The 24,214-nt window shown below is 41.6% G+C and overlaps 2 protein-coding genes across 6 annotated transcripts; both read right to left on the minus strand.

Moving 5' to 3' along the window:
* Positions 1-2,861: 2,861 nt before the first annotated feature.
* kcns3a (potassium voltage-gated channel, delayed-rectifier, subfamily S, member 3a) lies at positions 2,862-6,205 on the minus strand. The gene is made up of 2 exons (XM_048228051.1): positions 6,029-6,205; positions 2,862-5,461 (listed from the first exon to the last, which is right to left on the minus strand). Exon 2 carries the CDS (start codon positions 5,385-5,387, stop codon positions 3,906-3,908), a length of 1,482 nt encoding a protein of 493 aa, XP_048084008.1. The 5' UTR covers positions 5,388-5,461; positions 6,029-6,205; the 3' UTR covers positions 2,862-3,905.
* Positions 6,206-7,448: 1,243 nt separating this feature from the next.
* On the minus strand, positions 7,449-24,027 carry wdr35 (WD repeat domain 35). Of its 5 annotated transcripts, none has more exons than XM_048228586.1 (29): positions 23,641-24,027; positions 23,150-23,267; positions 22,975-23,046; positions 22,783-22,875; positions 22,559-22,687; positions 21,882-22,015; positions 21,620-21,785; positions 21,360-21,505; positions 21,123-21,248; positions 20,503-20,688; positions 20,254-20,385; positions 19,938-19,970; positions 19,745-19,805; positions 18,910-19,054; positions 18,384-18,453; positions 18,084-18,167; positions 17,872-17,981; positions 17,493-17,721; positions 17,220-17,300; positions 16,879-17,015; positions 14,789-14,992; positions 14,543-14,689; positions 14,249-14,381; positions 14,047-14,157; positions 13,535-13,699; positions 13,278-13,418; positions 12,793-12,949; positions 8,739-8,979; positions 7,449-8,428 (listed from the first exon to the last, which is right to left on the minus strand). In XM_048228586.1, exons 1-29 carry the CDS (start codon positions 23,662-23,664, stop codon positions 8,278-8,280), a joined length of 3,726 nt encoding a protein of 1,241 aa, XP_048084543.1. In that variant the 5' UTR covers positions 23,665-24,027; the 3' UTR covers positions 7,449-8,277. The 5 variants fall into 5 exon arrangements, with proteins under 5 accessions (XP_048084543.1, XP_048084544.1, XP_048084542.1 ...); XM_048228587.1 differs by having other exon boundaries at positions 18,084-18,137; positions 20,254-20,388; XM_048228585.1 differs by having other exon boundaries at positions 20,254-20,388.
* Positions 24,028-24,214: the final 187 nt, after the last annotated feature.

A 24,214-nucleotide genomic window follows, 5' to 3' on the forward strand; every position in this document is an offset into this window, starting at 1 on the left:
ATAGACCATTTTAAAGATCTCATAAAAGTGCATTAAGATGGTGTGTGAGCTTTCCCAAATGATTCAACTGAAATTTACCGTACAACCAACAAATAAAGCATCAGGCCAAATTACCCTGTACTATATTTCTTAAGCTGTACTTTTGGAAATGCTTTAGAGTGAGACTTAATACAGTTAGAAAACTCTAGACCATATGTCTAACTTACTCAGTGGTTTCTTTAATAACTAGATGGCTCTATAGGGACATAAAAGCACAAACAGAAATTATGTGACAGTAAATCTGTCGTGACAAGCAAGTTCACAACACTCTAGTTATAGTTCAAGTGAGTCACCACTGGGTGGGCATCAGGAATGTATCTCTCCATGAGGACACATCAAAGAGAAGACCGAGGCCGTAAAGATGTGAATCAACGTGAAACATTTTGACTGTGAACTTTAAAAATAGAACCTAAACAGGTGATGTGGTGAAACATGTCTTTTCTATACAGAAAATCTCTATTTGTGAATTTGATTAGTGATTCTGCATCACTATGTGTTTACCTCTTTGATTTGAAAAGTGGGCACATGGGCAGACAAGCATTTTCAACCATAAAGGGCAGTAGTGACTGTGGAGTTACTGTGACGGGCAAAAATCAAGAACTTCATCAACAACTGTCCATGCAACTGGGCTACAGTATACTGCTATGGTTCAATACTCAAACATTTCCTGGCTTTTCTCATTTTGTCAGTCATCAACATTGTCAAGGAAGGTCAAACTGAATGCTGGACTGTGGTGAAGTAGCATTTGAACTGTCTCACTGTTCTGTCACATAATCAATCACATAAGAGGGTTTTTATGTATTCAGCTGAAGCTTTTCAGCCTGATTGTCCATTTGGAAAAAACCCTTTGGGCAGATCAGAAGTGGATGTCACCTCTTGACATCAGCAATCTGCAAAGATATTGTGAAAGCCCTCTATAAATAGTTACCTCTTGTCAAGAAAAGTGCATCATCATTTTTGAAAAAAAAAATACAATGTCTCCTTGAAAAGAGGATTTAACAGACCAAAATAAATCTGTTCAATCATTGTCTATTCATATCAGAAACTGTGTACACAAAACAAATATAGGATTGTGTACATATAGTGATAGGTAAGATCCTAATTACCAACTTTATCTTCTCCCTTTTCATGGTGTCATCTCAACTTCTGACTTTAAATCTAAACGTTTCTAATGTTCTTTCAGGAAGCTTTCTTAAAATCAGTGAGAATATTGCTATATTGCAACATATAAGCCATGGTTGCGGGGGGCCTACAATGCACATTAAAGTTTGCAACCCAGACCTTTTTCATCAAATATATGTTTGTGGTAAAGCTTTCTGGCAAACAGTATAGCAACAGACAACAGAGCTGTGTTTTGCTTGGATGGTCACTGCCTTTCAATCTCCGGGTGAGAGAAAATCAAAAAGCATTAACTGGAGCGCTACTTAGGAATCCCAAACACTTGCAGAGAAGACATAATCAATGAACTCTGTTATTTGTGAGGAATAAAGAGGACCACATGAACACCTCTCATCACTCACTCAGTATGTAAGCTTTGCTGATACCATGCTTCAAAATCTTTTCCACTGTGTTAACTCCATTCAGTACTACTACGCTAAACACAATATGTTAAACAAAGATATTTTCTAAAGGCAAAATAACAATACATTCAATTTAATAATTTCTTTGCATCATTGATCTGCATTTTCTTATCATAATCAGAGCACAGCGAGAGCATCTGCAGTGCAGGTACTGAATCTGTCTGAGGTTAACAGGAGCCTTTGACAGATGTGTCTCATTTTCTGGATGAGTGAGAAGGTAAGCCACACCTCTGGATTCATGGACATTTCACAGGCACGTTACCTGAGCAGCTGTGGTTAAATGTCAGTGCTGTGTAAATGTATGGGTGATTTCACTCTCACTGACAGGTCATCATTCTCCTGCACTGCTGCGTTTCCAGCACACAACCTGCTCGCACAATGTTTGGTGGTATATGTGTTAGCTGAAAGGATGACTGTCAGCAATTTCAGTAAGTTAAACAAACTTGCTTAGGGAATGCAAATACATCAAGAGATCAAGAGCAAAGTTAAGAGTAAAACACAATATGATTAATATAACATTTTGTCCTGACACAACTTTTTTCACATTAAATGTAGATGGAAAAAATAGGTTTCTTATTTCCATTTTTAGCAACAATAAACTGTAAAGCTATTGTTTTTTAATAGTGACACTTCCAATTTGCTTTCCAATTTGTTGATTCTTGCAACGAGCCCCAAATCATGTAATTTAAAGGGAAAAAATATTGGCATTCCCCTTTAATTTAACAGTGCTCCAAGACCCACAAGATGAATAGCAAGAGGTTGGATGACAGTGAAAAATGTCTCCGTCCATCACTGCACAAAATGTAATCAGACCTAACAGTTATCGCAGCAAGCCTGATATTGGTGGCGATTGTGTTAAGTGTAAATTATTTCTTATTTACCCTCAAACTTGACAATGCTGTGGAGTCAAACACAGTGATAACACTGCGCTGTAATTCCTCAAAACCTTCAGAGGCCATCAGCAGACGCTCACGGGCAGTGCTGAGAGGGCACTCCTGTCCAGCCTGCGATGTCTAAGATGACATCCCCAGCACACAGCCTCTCCCCCTCTCATCGATCCGATGTACACATCTCAATGCACGCCAGAAATGATTCTGCCTGCCCTGTGCCGCTGTGGGAAATCAGATAAACAGCAAGTGCATTAGGCTGACAGGCAGCAGAGAGGGGCTGCTGGGGAAAGCATCTCCCGCTTCTCTTTTATTGATAAACCCTATCAGCATAACATCAACACAATAGGCCAATTACACTCACTTTTGTTATAATAAACATGTTAAGACATCTTTACTGGTCGATTTTCCAAATCATGGTTGTTCTGAGAAAACATATGTAATGGTGGCGTCTATTGTAAATTACATTTTATTGGCATTGGCATAATAACATTATGGCATAACTACCTATCTGAAAAGCGTATACTGTAGATCCTGGCGATTAAGTGGATTTTCAGTTGTCCATCACATTGAAATGTCACTAAAGCAGTTTATGGCATTCTACCTTTGAATGTGAACACATTCTCTCTATTAACAATGTCTGATGCCCTTTTAAGGACTTCCCTCAAAGGCTGAAATGACATCCATTCTTGTGAACATAACATCATTTGAATATGTTGATTTAGAAGTTTTTATTCAAATTGAAGATAAACTCTGCTGAGCAAAATTCTGCTGCATCACTGTACAATCTAGTGCAGATGTTTGAATGAATCTGTTTTACTCAGACAGTACGCTCATTACCACTGGCATGCTGAACAATTATGCACATTCTACACTCTTAAAACAATGTGTTGAAAATAACACAACTTGCGTTGTTTTTTAACACATCTCTGTGTCCAGATAGGGACAACACATTTGTTTTAAGAGTGTACCCTATAGCCTTTTAATAACACATGCAATCATCGATTACAAAGGCAGAGTGTTTAAGTTTAAGACAAATGTAATAACATGCCATTACATGTCAAAGATCTGATGTTGTTTTCTAAGAAACATCTGAATTGATTTCCTCGCAAGCTTACATAATGAATGACTACTGACTAAGGTCTTTGCTTTAAAAAATTATTTTGTTTCTTGACCTGACAGCAGTGACCTACATATAACCGGTGCTACTAGTAGTAAGTAAAGAGAAGTCTGTAATAAGCCGGCTATATGTGACCGATATTACCACCACTGTCAGTGCACCAAATGAATAGAGCCCTGAGTTACTGAAAGTGCTTGTTGTTTATTTTATCATCTATGTCTTGTCTCTGTTCCCTGTTCACTCTGGTGCAGAGGGCTGTCTTCTGTCAGATGTCTGCACTCACTCCGCAGGATAAACTGTCTCCACCTCTTGAAGGCTGGAAGCATCTGTGGCATCGTCGCCACTCCCAATGCTACTTCTAGAGGACAGGCTGGCCACCAAAGAATGCCTATTTTGTGAGTAGAGGTTATTAACATGGAAGTGCAGCAGGCTCGGGTCAAGAACCTTAATCTCATTATTGCCTTGGTTAGCATCCACCGCCTTCTGTCTCTGATAGTACTTTGAGAATTTGTTAAAGATGATGGTGATGGGGAGGGCCACCACCAGGAGACCACAGACGATGCAAAGTGTGCCGATCAGCTTCCCAGCGAGCGTGACGGGGTATGTGTCTCCGTAGCCCACGGTGGTCATGCTGATAGTGGCCCACCACCAGCCCACGGGTATGCTCTGCAGCTCCGACTCCTCATCTTCCTTCTCCACAAAGTAGATGAGCACGGAGAAGATGGAGATGCCCACGGAGAGGAAGAGCAGCAGGAGGCCCACCTCGTGGTAGCTGTGGCGCAGGGTTGCGCCCAGGGAGCGCAGGCCCACCGAGTGGCGCGCCAGCTTGAGGATGCGGAAGATGCGCATGAGCCGCAGCACCTGCACCACCTTCCCCACGTTCTCCAGCTCCTCGTTCTCCTCCTCCACGGGGTCAAAGGCCAGTGTGGCGTAGAACGGGATGATGGAGACAAAGTCGATGATGTTGAGCGTGTTGCAGCAGAACTTGCGCAGGCACGGGGTCACCAGCATGCGGATGATGAATTCGAACGAGAAGCAGATGATGCACACGATCTCGAAAATAGCCAGCACGGGGTCTTCGATCTCTTTATCGTTGGCGTCTACCTGTTGGTACTCAGGCATGCTGTGCACACACATGGCCACAATGGAGGTGAGCACCACACTCAGAGAGGCCACAGCAATCACCTTCGCTGCAGGTGAGAACCCAGGGTTCTCCAGAAGCAGCCAGATGTACTTGCGGCGTTCCGCGCACCACGTGCCCTCGAATTTCTCAAAGTCCTTGTCCAGAGCGGACAGCTCCTCCATGGAGGAGTCGATGCTGCCCTCCATCTGGTTTTGCTGCTGGTCGTCGCTCCTGCGGTCCCAGTCGCCGGCCTCAACGCACTCCTTTTGCTCCTGGAACTTGTTGCTGCAGCAGGTGTCCAGGTGGAGCTCTTTGATGCCCCAGTACTCCAGCTCCTGGCTGAAGGAGAAGACACACAGCTCTTCCATCAGGTGGATCTTCCCCGTGTTGTAAAAGTTGAGGACGTAGAGGAAGAAGCGCGGGTTGCGGTCGAAATAGTACTCGCGTTCGGCTGCGCCGTAGTCGTCGCATAGCTCCAAGATGGCCTCTTCCGAGTGGCAGAAGAGGAGACGTCCAAGGCGGGTGTTGGGAAAGCAGAGCAGAAGGCGGCGCGACACTTTCTGCTTGTAGCCACCAACATTCAGGTTGATGAAGCCATCTTCTGGGCCCCATCTGTGAAGAATCTGCCCATACACCATGGTGAGTCTTTGCCACCAAATGGAAGAGTGGTGGTTTGATTCAATTATGCTGCTTGGTATTCAGACACCATTTCCTACAACAGAGGAGCATTATTGAGTTACTTCAGACCTTTATTATCACCAGTCAGACAAAAGGTCAATAAAGCTGCACCACATCCATCCAAAGCTCTTATAAAAACAAGGAATCCACTGTAACTAACTTTTATTAATCTTTTATCTTTTAGCAGTGGTTGAATGGAATGCCTTTCCATTACAAAAATATTGCCAGCATTACAGATGGACAAATTAATTTACACTGAGCTATATTAAATTGTTAGTAGGATTGTCATAAGATTAGCTTTGCAACTTCTACACAATCAGAGAGGTTATCTGTTTGAAGCCATAGCCTGCAAAGACAAGCACACTTACACCTTACAGAGAATAAATAGCCTACTCAATAAAAGCATCAAGGAAAAGCAAACCATCTAAATAAATAAAATACTGAAAATGTTTTAAGTATTTGCTAATACAGGCAGTATTAATACATTGATGAAAATTAAGAAAAATATTCAGATGAACAAGACATTTAAGTAAAATGATGGTCAATATCAGACACAAATTTATGTTTATCTTTAAAACAGCTGAAGCCTACAGATAATTACCTAGTGAAAGTGCAAGAAAAAGTTGTCAGCATTAGAAAGCACTCCGCTCTTCGCTGCCGTCACTTTACAGAATGTAGTGTTGTTTCCATTTTTTGTGGTTCTCTTGCTTTGACAGATAATGGCACGGGTCCAGTCGCGAAGGATTTGTCCTCTCCATGTCCCGCAGCAAACTGTCCGGGTCGAGATGGAAGCGCTTTGAGTGAGCCAGCGCGCGTGTTACAGAGTTGCCCATAGGCAGTGTCTTTGCGTCACTGCTTAGTGGCCATTGGCATACGCGCTCTCGGCCCTTATAAAGAATAGCTTACAGAAGACAAAGTTGGTCATGTGTGCGCTGCGGAAAGAAAACAAAGGGATATTCTGGCATGATGCACTTGCAGAACCTCACCTCGTTTTGTGTGGGCCTACTAGAGCTATTTTAAACGATTGATGGGTAAATGGAAACTTATGACCATTCATAAATTGCACAAATAAACAATATTAAGTAGTCTATGTTAATTATATTTTCTGCTTTTCCAGGTTGTTTCAATAAAACATTCCGTGCGTAATTCAATATCTCCTTGATTCTTCTAATTACTTGATTAATCTAATTTAGGCTACTAGTAATTAACTTTTCTAGACTGTTTTAGAAGAGGACAATTAATCGCGAATGGAGAGGCTGAGACATACTGTAGGTAACATCATTGATATTAGGCTGCAAGACAGTAATCAGCAGAGGTTGGTATTATGCTACACTTATTATATTGAATAACGTTAAACAACGTGTTTGCAGCGCAATAACGAAGCCACTTCTGCATCTTTTCCTTGCACCTCCAACAAGCAACAAGCACAATCTAGACTCTCTGTCTTTCATGATCTCTTACCGCCCTCTAGGGGCTCCTTTAACCAGTGCAATCCAATAACTGAATTGTGTAGGACCACAGTCAGGTTTAGTGTTCACATAACAGAATAATGAGTCTGGTTAACGTTTTGTCTCTTAATGGAATTTGGAACAGAAGACCTAAAGGTTTGCTGGCAGTCCAAACTCACCACGGTGTTGAGCGAAGAGTTTAACTCAACGGAATGAATCGAATTCCACGAACGCACAGTAGCCCTGCAATTATTAGGCTTGGCCTATATGTAGTTGATTAACATTTCACTAAATGATTACCTCTATTATATTTTAGGCGCATTTTCATAAAATAACAAATTCCGGCAATGTAGACTTCTGCAACAGTGACTCTCGCCCATATTTTGATAAGTGCGTCTGTGTAGTTGTGTGTTTAATGCGTATAGTCTTGTTTAATGTGTAGTACCGCTTTACATCACTGGGAGTCACAATTTTACCACAGATTGAAGATCTGACTCACCTTATCCTCAGTCTCTTTTTTCAGAATTCCTCAGTCAATTAATATTAACAAAGTCCTTGTCCAAGACTGACCACTTCAGCAGAGTAATTCACTTTTTAATTTTTCATCACAAATATAGTTCATTTCATCACAAATATAGTTAATCTAATAATTAATCATGGGTACCACAATGTTATCAAATGTATGGGTACAATACATGTTTGTTATGCTGTTATGGCTTTATATATAAAATGCAAAAATATAGAATGAAAAAGTGTACAAAAATAAATGAAAAACATGAAAAATAATGTCATCCTGTTTTCAGCTGAACCCACAATACACTTAAAAAGCAGGCAACTACATTTTTGAATGCCAATATATAAAGTACTAAATGCTTTCCTGAAAATGCAATTCAGTAATCTCACACTGTTGTATTCTAATGAAATGTTAATAAAGCTGACTTGTGTACTAAGGAAATGTTGATATTTTGGTCCCCCAAAAAGGCCTGTGTTCTGTTGCTTATTAAATGTATAAAGCCATAATGAATGTAATGAATGAGACATATGGAGTCCAAAAATCCCTTTCCATCATGCATTTCAAAATGCACTAAATTAACAGCTTACTAACTAAACTTGCATCTTCAACAGTCCACTTAAGAAATATTTAACTTCATAGCATTACAGACCTGGAATGTTGAAACACTTTTCTATTCATTTGTAGGTCTGAACCATTGTAACTGTTTGATACATAATACATCAGCAAAACTAACAAACCATTATGATTCATAACCTTTTACGAGTGTCTTAGAGCAGCCCCTTGCCTTTGAGCAAAAAAAAATCATAAGTTGAGCAAGACAACCCAAAACATAAAGAGGGAGGACAAACTTGGGGTAATAGTTAGTCGGAACTAACTAACTCTTGGCCTTCATGTGAGGGTGCTGTGACACAGGGGGCAGAAATTGTGTCTGCTAATGTCCTGCTCCATGGCACAGTGCTTGCAAGTACTGCACATCCAGAACTGGTACTCGGAGATAATGCGCCCTGTCACGATGCAAGTAGGGAGCTTTCCATCCACCCTGAGAGAGAGAGAGCACATCATTAAAGTCCAACTTGTATTCTAAGAATAGAGACAAAAGTATGTCTGGCTCTTTTTATGTAAACATGTTGCAAAAGCACTGTCCTACTCAAGTAAAGATACTCAGTAGGATTGCACACTGCTTTCAATATGCCCAAGCTCCACAGTAAACACCACATGATGCCCCAATTTGCAATTTTATGAGTTAAGCACAAAATATAAGATTCAATTTAACGTTTATAATAAAAGAGACCTCATGGACCGTCACATATCTGGCCATGTTTTCATTCCATATGAGAGAGGTCTTATACCCTTCAGAGATGCTGTCTAGCTCTGACTTGCGGTTGTCCTTGGGCGGGTACTTGGTGAAGATCTCCAGGGCCAGATCCTCGTAGCTCTGCCGCTGCTCGGGGCTCAAGCTCTCCAGGGACTCCAGCTTGATGAAGGCCCGAGAGCAAGTGCCAAACGCCCGATTGGCCGATGAGCAGATGGCCAGCAGCGAGTAGATCTCCACAGCAGGGATGATGTCCTCATAGTCACGCAGGTGCAGGGCTAATGGACACAGTGATGAAACTGCGATTTAAAATGTGTCACTACTGTATAGTTGCTTTGCTTGATAACCCAAGTGAAATGTTTTCTGGTGATGTTGTTTTGTTGGTGATAAGATAAAAAGGAAATCCCCTATAGCACTAGGAATTTAATTGTTGTGTATGGTGATTTTGTTGTTAAAACGCCTGGTTTTCGGAGATTTTTTTTCAATCACACTTATCTGACAAATTTTGCATGATGGCAAAACTGAACAGTATAGTCTACTAACAGCATCTGCATAGGCTCAACTCATTTTTCGATCTCAATCTCCCCAAAGTAACATGCACGGCTCATAAAGGCCAGCAACAGTAAGGAACATTTTCCATTGGTATGGTGCACACACATGCGCAGACAATAACGCAAGTAGCTGTCACACAGGTGGTCTGTCTGAAGCAGCATTTACATTTACGCGTCATGTCATGGCTGTCTGACACACATAGCCTAGGGCTTTAGACTGTACACCTTCTCCTGAGAAAGAAACTAACGCAAGAAAAGAAAAAGCCAATGTCATGGAGGTCAGACACAGCACACACTAACACACTCGCACACATTGGCGAGCCTGCAATAGCATGACGTCTGGTGCGGTGATATATCGTTGCTTTTTCTGACCCCGGTCTGGGGCAGAGCCCTCTGAGCACGCTACTTTAAATTACTACTGTCATCCTATCTCACTGGGTCTCTAGACACCTGGCAACGAGTGAATAACCCGTGTGACTCTAACCAGAACGGAGAGTGTGAGATTCAGTAGAGCATGAACCAAACTGACTCGGGGGGCGTTCAAGAGGTCAACAAACTGTGGCTTGGCGATACTTGATGTACCAACACAAATGTTTATGACCAGTTGGGCTATTTGTTGTTTCAGACATTCTTCTGTGCAACATAGCCCTGCCTCTACGGTATACTATTTCACAACTTGGTTAAGGTAGAGCTTGTCTGCTATGACACACTCGACGTCAACAAGGTGTCATTCCACCAGCTTGCTGTGGTTAACCAAATTGTCCAATTCAGTAATTGCAAATGGAGTGACCAAACATACTGTACAAAACAGAAACATGGCAAACCGACGTTGAGCCTGCTTTAAACTGACTTTGGCGGATCATGGGCACAGGCCAGACAGCAAGCACATTCACAGTGATGATGGAGCATCGAAATTAATCTCAAAAGGTCAACATGACATCCAAAGCAACCATGGTGGTTGACACTTGAATGCTGTTCAAACTCAGGGAGCAGTATTTGGTCAGAACACCGCAGCAGCACTACATTAACACAGGACTGTGTGCCTACACTCTGACCTTAAAACAGGCTGCCACTATGTGTAGAGTATTTCATAGAAGACTGGCGCACTATCCTCTATCTACTCAACTGCTTCAGAGAGTCATGTATCATATACTGTAAGTACAGAAATTTGCTCAGTCATTTGAACCTATCCTCTACAGCAACTCCAATGATTTACAAAGTGCCCAAAAGCTAGGCCTGTCATAATAATTATATTTTCTACTTATCACACACTAAATTAAACTATCGACAAGAACTTTTGCAGACCTTGATGTTGCCCGATTGTTGCATTTATAATTGCATCATTAGTTTTCAACATTTGTTGTACATTTTTGTTTAAATTGATGTCCTAAATATGGTAACATAAAGGCCTGAGTGTACTTCAGTGGATATGGCCATGCCGAATGGTCATCCAGGCATGCTCTCTTAATAGTTTTCTCTCTACCCCTTCATAACTGGTTTACGTCTCAATCTAACTAGCAATTGCTACATAGTTGAAAATTCTGTTGCTGGTAATCCAATTAGCTATAATTCGCTGATGTGTGAAATTAAAAAACATTTCGTTATCAGCTAGTTTGCTGTAGGATGTATATGTGTCTCGAAAATATGTCTTGAAAACTTGCATACACACACATACATTTTCATAAATAGCCTGTACGTTTTCAATCTCTGAAGGGAACAAGGAAGCATGGCAATACAACATTCTTAAGTGAACTCACTTATCTGAAACATCATCACATCCAGTTTTCTGAGCTGGGAACAAAAAAAAACTGCAGTTGCAGAGGCCTTGTGCCATTATTGTGCAACAACAAAATGCCTTGTGTCACCTAGGTCAGTGTTTCCCAACCTGGGGGGCGCGACCCCCTTGGGGGGGCGCTAGAGAGTCCGGGGGGTGCGCGATGCTTTATCGTGAAACAGGTGCATTGTAAGATGCAAAACTTTACAACAGTAATAACACAGTAATACACCTTAGCAAAGCTCCAATCAGACTTCCATCTGCCATCTGTTCGTGCGGACAGTCTGAACTACCTTTGATGGACTAAACGAGGGGAAGCAGTGCACTTAATCAATTTGCAAACATATCTCAGTTATGGTGTTCATTACTATGAGCCATCACCCACCCATTTAACATAATTTAACAATAATTACATTTATTAAATAAAGGCACACAAAATAAAAACGTATGATTTTCCTTTCATTTTTTTTTTTTGGGGGGGGGCATGAATTCCACCAGAAGTGAATTAGGGGGGCCCTGGAGAAAAAAGGTTGGGAACCACTGACCTAGGTGATTTAGCGAAATTGTAGGCCTACTTCAGAATCGGGTGTGGCCCCTATACTCCGTCGTACGCCCATGTGTATTAACTTCGTAGGTGAAGAAATTTTGCAAAATCGATGTAAACCTTGGTCAATATAGTTCATATGTGGGAAATTACAGTATGCTAACATGTTGTGTGGAATGGACCACCCTGCTGTGCCCTCGTGTGACTGGCACCCCAGTCATGCGTGCGACGGTGGTCACTGACCATACCTGCGCTGGTGTCTACCTTTCACCATGCCATAGTTATGCTGCTATAGCATAGTGCTGTCATTGACTTATCATGTGTCACGCTGTACAACCCCTCCCCTCTCCTCTCTCCCCTTCCCTCTCTCTCTCTCAACTCTCCCTCACTTGCCGATTCTCACTATGGTATAACACTACAGTATATAGTACCATACCATTGATATACTTGATATTGATATTAACCATTTTTGATTTATAGTAATACTGATACTCTATGGGCCCGTCCCATTTCTCCCCCCTTAAAACTTCCACTTGGTTTTGATTGCCCTCAAAGCCCCCTCGACAAGGGAAGTGGAGGTGAAGATCTTTCTCTCTGAATTGGGACACCACTATATGCAAATTTGCGTGAGCTTAACGTGCTCACCTACGTCACGCCACGCAAGAGCCGACGGTTCACCGGGTAGTAGCCTGCTACTATTTTCATTCAGGAACATGCCCGTTCCAGCGGTCATTGTTGTGTGGGCTGTGCTGGTTTATCTACGTCTGGTTAATCAACAAAGATATTAGTGTTCATGTGAATGCCAGAACACACACCTTAAATATTGACGAAACTACCCAGATCAGAATCAGATATAATGTTATTTGATGGGCAGACTCTCTCAAAGCACTTAGCAGATATCATGAACATCGTCAGATAGCGTCGTGAGATATTTTCTAACATTAGTGTTCAAAACTCAACAGTCCATCAGATGTGCATCAAACTAACATACTCCAACATATTTCGAAATTTTAATATACTTATTTGCGAAAATATATGAAAAATTTGGCCGGCTCGCTGAGCTCGCACGGTATCCTGGGTAATTTCATCTCCCACCTCGTTTTAAGCCTGCATCGGTCCTGGCTATATTTTGAGGGTTGATTGTTTACCACTCCGTAAAGCGCCATGAGACGTGTAATGTTTTGGTGCTCTATAAGGGATATTAAATATAAATGGAAATTACCTGTCTTCATGGCAGAGTCTACATTTCCGTCATAGAGCTGCCTCTGTGCCAGCAGAAAGAAGTGATATGCTTCTGCACCTCGCCAGGCATTGTCCACAATGCGGTTATCTGTCGAGGATGCATCCTCCTCCAGAAGTCCAGCCAACGCTGATGTCGCCTGGTCAGGAAGTTACACCACATGTGAATTACCACTGGTGAAATTACATGCAGGCTTTAGCTAAAGCTGACAGCACATCGTTTTGTGGGACAAAATAAGGACATGGGCCGCCAGACTGTGCTCAAGAAATGGATATTTGAGGCGGTTATTTCAAACACCAGCTGGGCTTCTGTCCCCAAAATTACACTCATTAGTGTTGCTAATAAGACGATGCCCCGAGTGAAAAATCTTTCCTGCTGGACAAAGCTCAATTCCGTTGGGTATCTATCTACACATTCAGTGACAGAGGGAAAGCTCTCTAAAGCTGACAGACACAGTGGAAAATCACCTCTGACTTCTTTCCTTTGGCCTTGCTTTGCTGTGAGGTCTTCATCTGCTCATGGTAATTTTCCACCAACAACGCTGCTAGTACGTACAGCTTCTTCACCCTCAGGGGCCTGGTTCTTTTCTTGGCCTCTTCATCAGCTATCTGTGGGTCGCAAATAGTAGTCAAAATTCTATTTCAATATGGTGACTAAGGTATGTTGTTATTTTGCACACCATAGGCATTCTCCCACAGGCACACAGCGATGGAAGGAGGACTACCTTAAACATGAGCCTAGCAGCATCCAGGAAATGGTGAGCCTTCCGGTACAGCTCCACTGCTTCCAGTCTCTTATTTTTCTCCAAGAGGTGAGAGGCATACTTGGCCAAGAGAGGTCCAATCTCCTTCATGTTGTGATCCTTGGCCAGCTCAACTGCTTTGTTCCACTGAAAACCAGTTATATTGCATCAGATCTATGGCACGGACACAATGTAGCTTAGTCTATAAATAGTCCAAATACTAAAACTCCCAAACATGGGATTCCTTAAGTCCTTTCTTAAGGCCTCTGATGTCATTTTACTCTTCTTTTTTGTTGTTGTTTTAATACCGCCCAGGATAACAAAACAAAACTCCTAAAACATTCCGATACTGAACACCAGCTAGTGACTAAGTACTGAATAAATAATGACTACATCACTGACACACAACATTTAGTAGAAATGCTTTAAGACAGCATGGATATGTACAACCCTGCCAGCTACATTAAATCTGTAAAATTGAAGAAGAATCTCACCTGGTTCAGGTGTACACAGGCTTCCACTGCGGCCTTGGGCTGGCTGCATTTGAGGTAGGCATTCACAGCTTGCTCGCACATACCGACTGTTACAAACATCTGACCTATATCCTACAATATAACACAAACAACAAACAATCCATCATTCCATACAGAAGACCACAACGTACAGGATATTACAGTAATGAGAACTGGGCCTCACTGGAAGCAGTTTGTGGTTCTCAGGAAGAGAGTTGGCTAATCTCTCCAGGCCGTCATAGTCCTCTAACATGTAGTAGCACTCTGCCAATCTCTCCTGATTTCGGCCCTGCAGATAGTACTGCACAGCATTTACCCTGTGGACAAACACAAATAAGTGCTGTGATGCTCATCTAAACACACATACAACCATTCATGATGTTAGAAAACCATAGATGAGCCATTAAAATTCAAGCTGTATATGGCACACTGGAACGGTAACAGTACTTAAGTTCAATTAAATTAACAATGCAGTTACCACTTCTGTCTGTCTGCAAAGTAGTCCCCAATGGCATTGTAGGCCTGCTCCAGCAGAGCATCATCAGCGTCACCAGAACCGGTCTTCAGAAGCTGCAGAACCCTGAACCAGTCTCCCAGCTTCATCCTCAGGCTGATGGCCAGGTCTCTTTAGAAACACACACATACCATTTCAGCAGATATTACCCAAATGACGCATGTAATACCATGACAACCCACTGAGAATACAGAACAGAACTCCTGTCACCTGCGGTCCATATCCAGGTACATCCTCTCGGCCTCTTCAAACCGGCCAAAGTAGGCCACCACCTCAGCCTGCTTCATTGATTCACTCTGCAGGTTGCCGAGGCGTTTCACAAACTCAATGCCCTGATAGTCTTTGCAGCGGACGAATGCCTGCTCGGCAGTCTTTAGATCCAGCTTCTGAAGGGCTGCCTCAGCAAGCAGACGCCTATGGACAGAATTCAATGAAAGACTTGAATAGACCTGCATTGTTAGTACTAAAACATTTTCACAGGCAGCGACAAAGCATAAGGCACATTCAGCATTTTTGATACTTCCACTGCTATAGACATATCTAGAGCCAGTTAAAGGTAAAAAATGTAAAGTTCTGCCTCAAAATTTGAAATTTCTTAACAATAATGGATGTACAAAGTAAAATCGTTATGTGGCCTATAACTGAATACTATGGAGCTGTACATCTTCACTCATGAAAATCTCAGGTGGACATGAACACGCTGTGAAGTCCTGTTTACACCCACAGAAAATTTGATGTGAAGGGATGGTGGTTTTCGTATGACCTTCGCTGCCTCTGCTGTTGGGAAACTAGGCCTGGCCATCTCATGAAGAACTCACGAAACATGCAAGAGTGCGTCACAAATCAAATTTGTTTTACTTAGCCTTTCCAAGGCACACTAAGGCCATTTCATGTTTTCACAGCTGACTGAGAATGACCCTCAGATCTCCACTCCTCAGGTTGGGATCCTTGGGTTGCCCCAGAACCTTGGTCTGAGTCATAAAAGATCTCTCTCTCACTGAGAGCTCGAAGCAAACTCTGAAATCACAGAAATGAGGGAGGCATCTGGGTCTCACTCTGGCTTCTTGACATTTGCACTTTCAATGCGTGACTGCCACTCGCATTCCTTGAGTTCTCCCTTAACAATCCAAATTCCTACCTCTCCATTACACAGAGCAGCTCAGATGAAAAAAGAAAAAGAACTTCTGCATTTGCACTCCAGAGACATCACGTTTTCAAGAACCTGGTGATGAGCTGGACAGTTGAAATACAGCAATAGATACTGAGATAGGTACGACATTAAAAACTAGCATTTCAATAAAGTCACCTATCTTACAAACATAATTCTATTTTGATGTGGATAACAGAAATATTGTCAGTTTGCCATGTCATCTAAAACAAAATGCAAAAATGTTCTCTAACATATGACACTTTGATTAAACCCTAAAATGTTCTCTGTTTCTTTTTTTCCTCAGCCACACAACCATGATTCCCCCCAACTTTGCTCAGTTTGGCTTCAACTCCAATAGACTCAGAGAAAGACCTTGAGCATTTTTCAGAGACTCCCAAATTCCTTGATGTGCTGTGAAAACTGACATGGGTAGCCCAAGTCCTCTTTAAGCCAATATCAATCAGCCCGACGCCACCAAAACACCATTGTAAATCTCCAAGGTCCTGTCAAGCTCATGCACTGCTGCCCCTGGCCTTGGATATGATTGAGTGACTTTTGTAGAAAAGACGATTTCTTTCACAGTTTAACAAAAAAAAACAGCTCTCAGCAACCAACTGTGATGGGAGGAAGGTATTTAAAAGCCATTACTTATGAAGCAATGACTTCAGCCACATCTTGAACCCACGGTCACATCCAAAGGTACTTTCACATTGGTTTATGCAACACCTCCCATGATGTCACACCAGAGGGTCTCTCCTACGTAGGGAACCAGACCTTACGTAGGGAACCAGACCTTACTGCACAGACCATAAACATCATGCTAAACTGCTACGTCAGTCTGAGGTTGCTTGCCGTGAATGCATCATTGCCTTCCCCTCACCCCATACGTAGACAAACTACTAGACAAAGTGGTCAGGGTATGCACACTGGGAAGGACAGAGCCTTCCTAACCATAGCCTGAGATAGAGTGTGTCTCATTGTATAACCCATAGATTGAAGGACAGCTTGTTATTTATGATATGCACCTAAGTCTACTGACAGAATACTTGAGAATGTAGGAGGATATAACAATTTGTCAACAGATACCGCATAGTAGATGAGTCATAGGAACCAGAAGAGAAAAAGTGAATGGCTTTACTGTAAGACATACCAAAGTCTGGGATGTGGGTTGTCCTCAATGAACTGGGAGGCATCTTCAATTCCCACTTTCTCTATCAGCGCTCGGCTGTCTCTCAGCGAGCGTATCTCAAAATTTATTAGATAATCTTTGTTTGGTCGCTCAGGATCCTGAAAGGGTGGGGAGCAGACAGCAGTAATGACTCAGTTGTAGAATTCAAATTTAGCGCAAATTCTACAAAACTGACTGATTATTTGATTAACTGTAGTTTGGTTTTGGCTTTGTTCTGATGATCTGATGCCAAGGAACAGTCAACAAAGCCGTTATTTCAGCATACAATTCCAATAAACATTAGAATGTGGAGACAATTCTACCTTCATAATTTCATCTAGAAGAACAGACTTGATTTCCAGGTCTTCAAAGTTGCATATGTATCCAGATGTTTGAATTGGCTCCTTTAAATGACATGAAAAAGGCCATGGGGGGGGGGAATTAGACATGAATGGGTAAACATACATAACATTCTTTTACAGATAAATACAGCCATTCAGTAGTGTGCTGTCAGAAATTATTCTGATAAGATAGCAGAGTTTATTTTCAAGAGCAGGGAGGAGTGGCTTCATCAAGAACATACAAGGAGCATTCACCTCAGGGTCCAGGTTCCTAAACACATACATCCTAGTCTTCTCCATCATGGCAAAAAGGTCTGGGTTATCATTGGCCCACTTCATGTCCCAAACATCCTTGCGCTCAAACTTGGATGGATCTCCCGCTGCTGCTGTTGCCTGCTCACCCGCTAAGCCATCCCCTGAAGATGACCGCGACTCCAGGTCAAGGAATGTCAACACTCCCGCAATGTCGATTATGGCCAGACGACTAGGGACAAGAATGGGGAAGATTACTGTAAGTATACAAACTTCTCACTATCCATCGCTGCACTATTTGCATAACAGATTGGCATTTTCCTTTAAATAATAACTTAAATAATTGTCATGTTTGTAGGATTAATATCGTGAGGTCTCTAACCTGGAATTACAGTTGAGGGAGAGCTGATATGCCCTGTAGTTCAGAGTGTATTTTTGCAGAAGTCCGACATTGGGAAGGGAATACCTCTGAATAAGGCCGGATTCCCGACCCTGGCAGGATAATAGTCACCAAACCACAGTTTCATTCTATGCAACTTGCAGTAATAAATGTGCTCATTAGATTTCTCAAAGAGTATGAGGAAAGTTACGTACCACAATCAGTGTTTTATCTGTGGCTGTGATGCAGCAGATGGGGTCTCTCGTTGCCTTTGAAATTAAAGGCTGAAAGTCTGTAAACTGCATTTACACCATACAAGTACGTTGTATAACTCATTCATGGCTTTAGCTATAGCAAAATAACATCAGTAATTAAGTAAACTTTTATGATAAGTGTGAACTTTTGGAGACTAATTCACACAGGGAAGATACTGATAACCCAACACCTTACAACCAGGGAGGAACCCACTCCCCATTATAACATGACTGTATATGAAACAAACAAGCTGTACTCACAGCAAAGGCTTTGGCAAAGTCAAAGGTGCCATCTGTAGTCCCTGTTGGAGTGTCGTCAATATGATATACCCTGTAAGAATGGGTGGGTCGGACAAGAGGAAGGGATGGAGACAGGAAGAGAGGGAGGAGGAAGGGGAAGAGAAGAGAAGGAGGCAGATCAAACGGGGAGAAAGGCAGACTGGTACAATTTGTACTTTCCCCCTCGGGTTTATGTACAAGGGGAGACCTGGCGGGACACCTGGTCCCAAACCAGAGCTGACTGTCTGGGTTTCTATTGCTTGCCCTGTGTTTGTACACACCCATGAATGGACCTTTTCTCCCAAGATAGACAGAGTCAACAAACACGCTCTCACACCGGCTTGACAGACTAACATGGGTTTGTCTAGAGAGCATTTATGAGTTTCAGATGAAGCATCTCCCCCTCCTATAAAGACCATAAACTTAAAATGTACCTGCATCTACACATGGCAGGGGCATGTTAGGTCAAAATCCTCCTGGTTGTCATGTGGCAGCTTCCACCACTTACCTCTCTCTTCCCTCTTTCCTGGTCTTGGCAACTTGATTGATCTCTAAGGCTGTGAGTTTCTTAGCAACACGATACTGCCAGGTGTAGAAGGCTTCCTTAGACGCAGCGATCACATGCGTTTTCGTCATGGTGACAAACAGTGGATCTGTGAGTGAAACATTTCACAGAATTCAGGAGTCGACAACTTGAAATTAAAAAACATAAAAATTATATTATGCAAGACATATCTACAAGCAGAACTTACTAAACAACAGAGAGCTTAGACATTTATACACTAGATGCACCAAACATTTCAGAAACATCTAGCCAAACCTACCATCCCAATGGCAGTATGCAGTGGAATATCAGAACATACAATCATAATTTAGATAATGAACAATAAAATTGTGCACTTTTTTTAAGAGCTCTGCGCAAACATGGTGATCCTCAGAGAAATGTATATCCACCAGAGGATGAAAGGTGCCCTGTCATGTATCAACTGCCGTCTTTGGCAGACGTGTCTGTGGCAGCACAAATCTGCATTATCACACAGGGAAGGAATTTTGCAGAATGCCTGTGAACCAGGAAGATGCTCAGTGGCTCTGTTTGCTATAGGTCAGTGAAAGGCCTTTTTGTTGCTGAGTTGCACTTTTGTGGCCATAGCCAACCTTTGAAAACCCACTCAAACAGACTAACCAGAGAGAAGCCTCTGCTACCAGTCCATCTACAAGCCCTACAGTTAAGAATCTCACACTGCTGGATAGAAAACTAACAAATAAGGATTGGCTTTTAGATGTTGAGGTCAAGTTTGTTTGTTGTATTAAAACTTAAAGGACTGATTTTTGGGGTTCCTCACCAATATCGATGTACTTGGAGTCCAAAGGAGTCCCGATAGAATTACAAAGGACCAACACATACTGAAATACAAACAAGAAATTGGACATTCCAACCAACTAGTCAATACATACATGCCTCAAACAATCATATGGAGTAAACAACTGTATTACAAATCAACCCAGAACATGAAATGACTGCATGAAGTTATTTACCGTTGCATTGCCTGATTCTGGTTCTGCATCCTCCTAATGGTGGATTTGAGGAAAAAAAAGACAAATGTTGAACTACATACAAGATGCATTTCACTAGTAGACAGTGCTATGAAACATATTTCACTACGAGCTTTTGGTAAAATATGCCTGCCCTTGGATGCTGGAACCAGTAATTTTCAAGTACAAGCGATAACTTGCCACACAAGCCTCACAATTACACCAGAAGTACTGATGGTGCTTTCTAAACGTATTTGTGGGTGTCACTGTTTAACGCACGCCATATTCTTATTCTCCCTGCAGGAATGCAACTACTAACCTTGCCATTGCTAGTCCCTTGCCCTACTGAAGAAGAAACTGGACCTTTCTTCATTGCATTCTGATAACCCTTCAACTTTTCTCTTTCCCTCTCAATGTCTGGCAGGAATCCAGGTGCAGAAACTAAAAGAGCCTGCTTACATAACCACACACTTCAAAGCATGCATCTCTCTTACAACTTTACACCTCAATAATTAACACCAGCAAAGCTCTAAAGCATTCTATTGGTCTATTGATTTGCATGGCTTACCTGTGGCTGGTTGTCATCTGCCTTGGTGGCAAGGATACAGAAGTCCCCACAGGTAGTGATGGACATGAGACTCTTCACATACTTCACAAACTTTTCATTGTTCTTGGTGTCCCAGAAAACCACGCTGTATTCTAAACGATCTGGCCTTGTGTAGGCATACACAACTGTGTTGGAACAGTAACCCCACTACAAACAAAATATGGGGGGAAAGATACAACAACAGATTAATAGTTAAGAATTTCCAACAAAAAACACTCCCAACATGGTTAATACATTTTTTAACAAAGTTAAGTATCAGCAAATTAGGTCTATTCATATACAGATAATTATTGAATTATTGATGGAAGGCTCTCTAGAATATCAGTTTTCATACAGGCTAAGGAAGTGACTATATGTGCTTAGCTTTAACTAATTCTATACTGATAAAATGGACTCATGCTTCTATTCTCTGACCTAAGTGGAGGTACACATCTGTCCATTTTAACTAGCCACTTAAATGCAAATACATTCCTAATGCTAAATCTCTGTGGTTTTCAAGCTACCATAAACATTATTAAAAATATTGTAAAATATCAATTAGTCCATGTTTTTGCAGGTATTACAGTATATTTATTGTTGACCTTGTAATCAGGTCTGATGTTTGCAAAGTAAATAAAGGAGTCAACGGCCAATCCAATACGCAATCCTCCACCTTCCCAGGATACCGCCGTCATCTGTTTCCCAGGAACTTTCAGTGTACGCAAATGCTTCAAATGGCACAAGAAATACATAGTCATTGATCAATGCAGCTGATGACCTTTCAAAATGTAGCCTAAATATGTAGTTATGTTTTTGTGGTGAGACTTGCATGCTCTAACCTCTCCAAAAGGAGTGTAGAACTGGACTGTGTTTACTTCTTTATCCAAGGAGATGTTCTTCTGACATCCAGCCACAGCAAGCACGCTGCCATAGTGGTTCCACTGGATACTGGCCACATTCATTTGAGTATCAAGCAGGACTGGATCTGAACCCAAAGGTCGAGGGTAAGTAACAGTATTTCTACATAAAAACTGCTAGCTGCTGGTAGTTCCCTACAGAGTATATTATGTAGACTTAACAGCAGTCCCAATTTGCTTACTTTCATCATTCTCATAGCGCATTATCTGTCCTCTTCCATTGTCGAAGATGACAGCAAGACATGGACAATCAGGCTCAATGTAACCCTCTGTTCCAGGATACCAGTGAATGCCTGCTATGCTGATGGCTCCAGTGACATTTATTAAACAGCTGATAGTCATTTTTACCTTTGATGTAAACCACAGAGAATCATGGTAAACTACAGAAAATGTCACCTTAAGAAAAGGGTATTTTTACATTTCATTCTGTGACTAAGTACTCACAATGAAGTTCCCCTGGTTATCGTATATGTGTATTTCTCCATTGGCCATCCCAAACAGAAGGACCTTGCTGTCGGGAGACCAGGCCACATGTGCCAGCTGGATTCCCTTTAGCTCTTTTCCCCATATTCTGTTACCTGTTGAAAAACAACAACCTATCATCAGCAGTTTGCCTAGCAATGATGTTGATTCATTCATCATTAATTCATTATTATTATTATTATTATAAGATCTCAATAGTCTGCCTGTGGTAGACAAGCTGTATGTTTTCTTCCTGCCCCTGCTCATTCCAAGCTCGGCTTAGTATCACATATTTTATCTACATTTACACAGCTCCAACAGAATGTTGTTGTATCGCATCCAAAGACAATAAAGATCTATCTATATTACAAGAAATTACATTGTCCCCGGGCAACTTGGGGTGAAGTGCCTTGCTCAAGGGCACAACGGTGGAAGCCGGGAATTGAACCCACAGCTTTCTGACTACTGCATACTAACTCAGGTCCTTAATCATATGCTACCATCTATCTAGCTATTCATGATGATCAAAGTAGTACAAGACGATTCTGATCAGATTTGGATTTTGAAAGGATGTTGGCCAAGGTTTTTCCAAAAGAGCTGAGAATGCCAACATGAATTAGCTGGACTGATCAAGTGAAAACAAAACAGGGCTAACTCACCATCCACTGACCCCACAATGACTGCCCCATCCTCGTACACAATGCAGATCTTCTGGCCATCGGCATTCCAGCTCATACTCCGTACTACAGATTTGTTCCTGTTGTTTATCATCTCCTCATACCAAGAGCCTGATTGTGTAAAGAAAAGTACAAAACCAAATCAAGTCTAAGTGGCAGAGGTACTCAAATGCAGCTGACTATTTTGGTTGATAAAAATGTAAAACCTTTGTACAGCATCCAAACAATGATAAGGCCATTCTGGTCACTGGTTGTTAGTTTCTGGTACTGTTCATTCCATGTCACAACTTGCACAGCACCTGTCAGAAAAGTATATTTAAACAGAAATGAACCTGCTGAGCACAGAAATGCATGAGCCTGATGAACAGCAGAATCACTGTTTTCCGTAAAGTTCTTACCACTATGTCCTTCAAGAGTCTGATTCATTGAGAGGTTACTGGGTGCAGCAAGTCCTTTTAATTTGGCATCATCTACAGACAACAGATGATGGGAGGAGGGAAATAATTAACTTTTTGCCATAGACAAAAAAGCTCCGATTTGAGAATAACAACAGATAGTAAAGGATCATTATACCTGTTTGAGTTTCCAGTTTCAGAACTTTAAGAAGTCCTTCTTCGCCACCACATGCAATGAAACCCTGATCTTTGTTCCAGGACACACATTTCAAACGTATGCTGTTCGGAATAGCAATCTGACGGGAGAGAAAGGGTGGCTATTTATTAGTAGGCTACTTTTCGAAAAACTTATTGGGACAAAGAAAAAATGTTTTATTATGTCAAAGGCCAACTTTAGGTTGCAGAGCAGTAATTATTCATGTTAACTTACAACGTAAATGAATCTAAAACGCAGTTAGACGTATAAACAGTAGCCTAAGTACAATACATTTGGATAAATTAGAAATTTATTTGACTGTGTTAATATAAAACTTACGAACGTCAACATTTAGAAGCCTAGCCTATTTTTTTTTTTTATCAGATTGACTAACGTTAACGTTACACTTGACGTTAACGTTACAGCTATTTACAACAACAATAAGAAGAAGGGGTTTTGGATAAACATCTTACCTTCTTGCTTAGGTAAATAAACATTCTTGCAAATTATCTGCCAGGCACGTAACTGATGTTGATGTTAAAGAGAAGCATTAGCCAACGGCGAACAAATAACTAACGTTGACGTTAATTTTGGCCAATGTTTACGAAATCAACCTAGCATTATTGATCTGTCGCTTATGAGGTGAATTAACTTCAAGTTGCCCGTCTTACTTGTTTACCTATGCTAAGCTAACTGTTTATGTTTGCCATTAGCCTCTAAATACACTGTACCATATGAAACTGTGAAGATATCAAATTCCATTAGCATAAAGCGACAGATAACGCATTTTATTTACGTCCTCAGGACAGGACAGAGCATCATCCACGGCTAAGCTAACGTTAGCACACTTCAAGAGTTTAGCTCCGTTTCCAGGTAACCAAAAACCGGATGACGTTTGAAAACTTCCGTTTGTGTACCTGGGAAATGTAGTCTTTGGTGCAAGTAGTTTCTTCGGAGAGGGTTGCAGTGGAGCGCTTAGTAGGCTTAGGCCTAGGATCTTTGATTTCATTCTCAGAAGCCACTGCCAGAAGGTGTCTACCCCACTGA

The sequence above is a fragment of the Alosa alosa genome, chromosome 19 (assembly GCF_017589495.1).
Source record: "Alosa alosa isolate M-15738 ecotype Scorff River chromosome 19, AALO_Geno_1.1, whole genome shotgun sequence".
Classification (NCBI taxonomy): Eukaryota; Metazoa; Chordata; class Actinopteri; order Clupeiformes; family Clupeidae; genus Alosa; species Alosa alosa.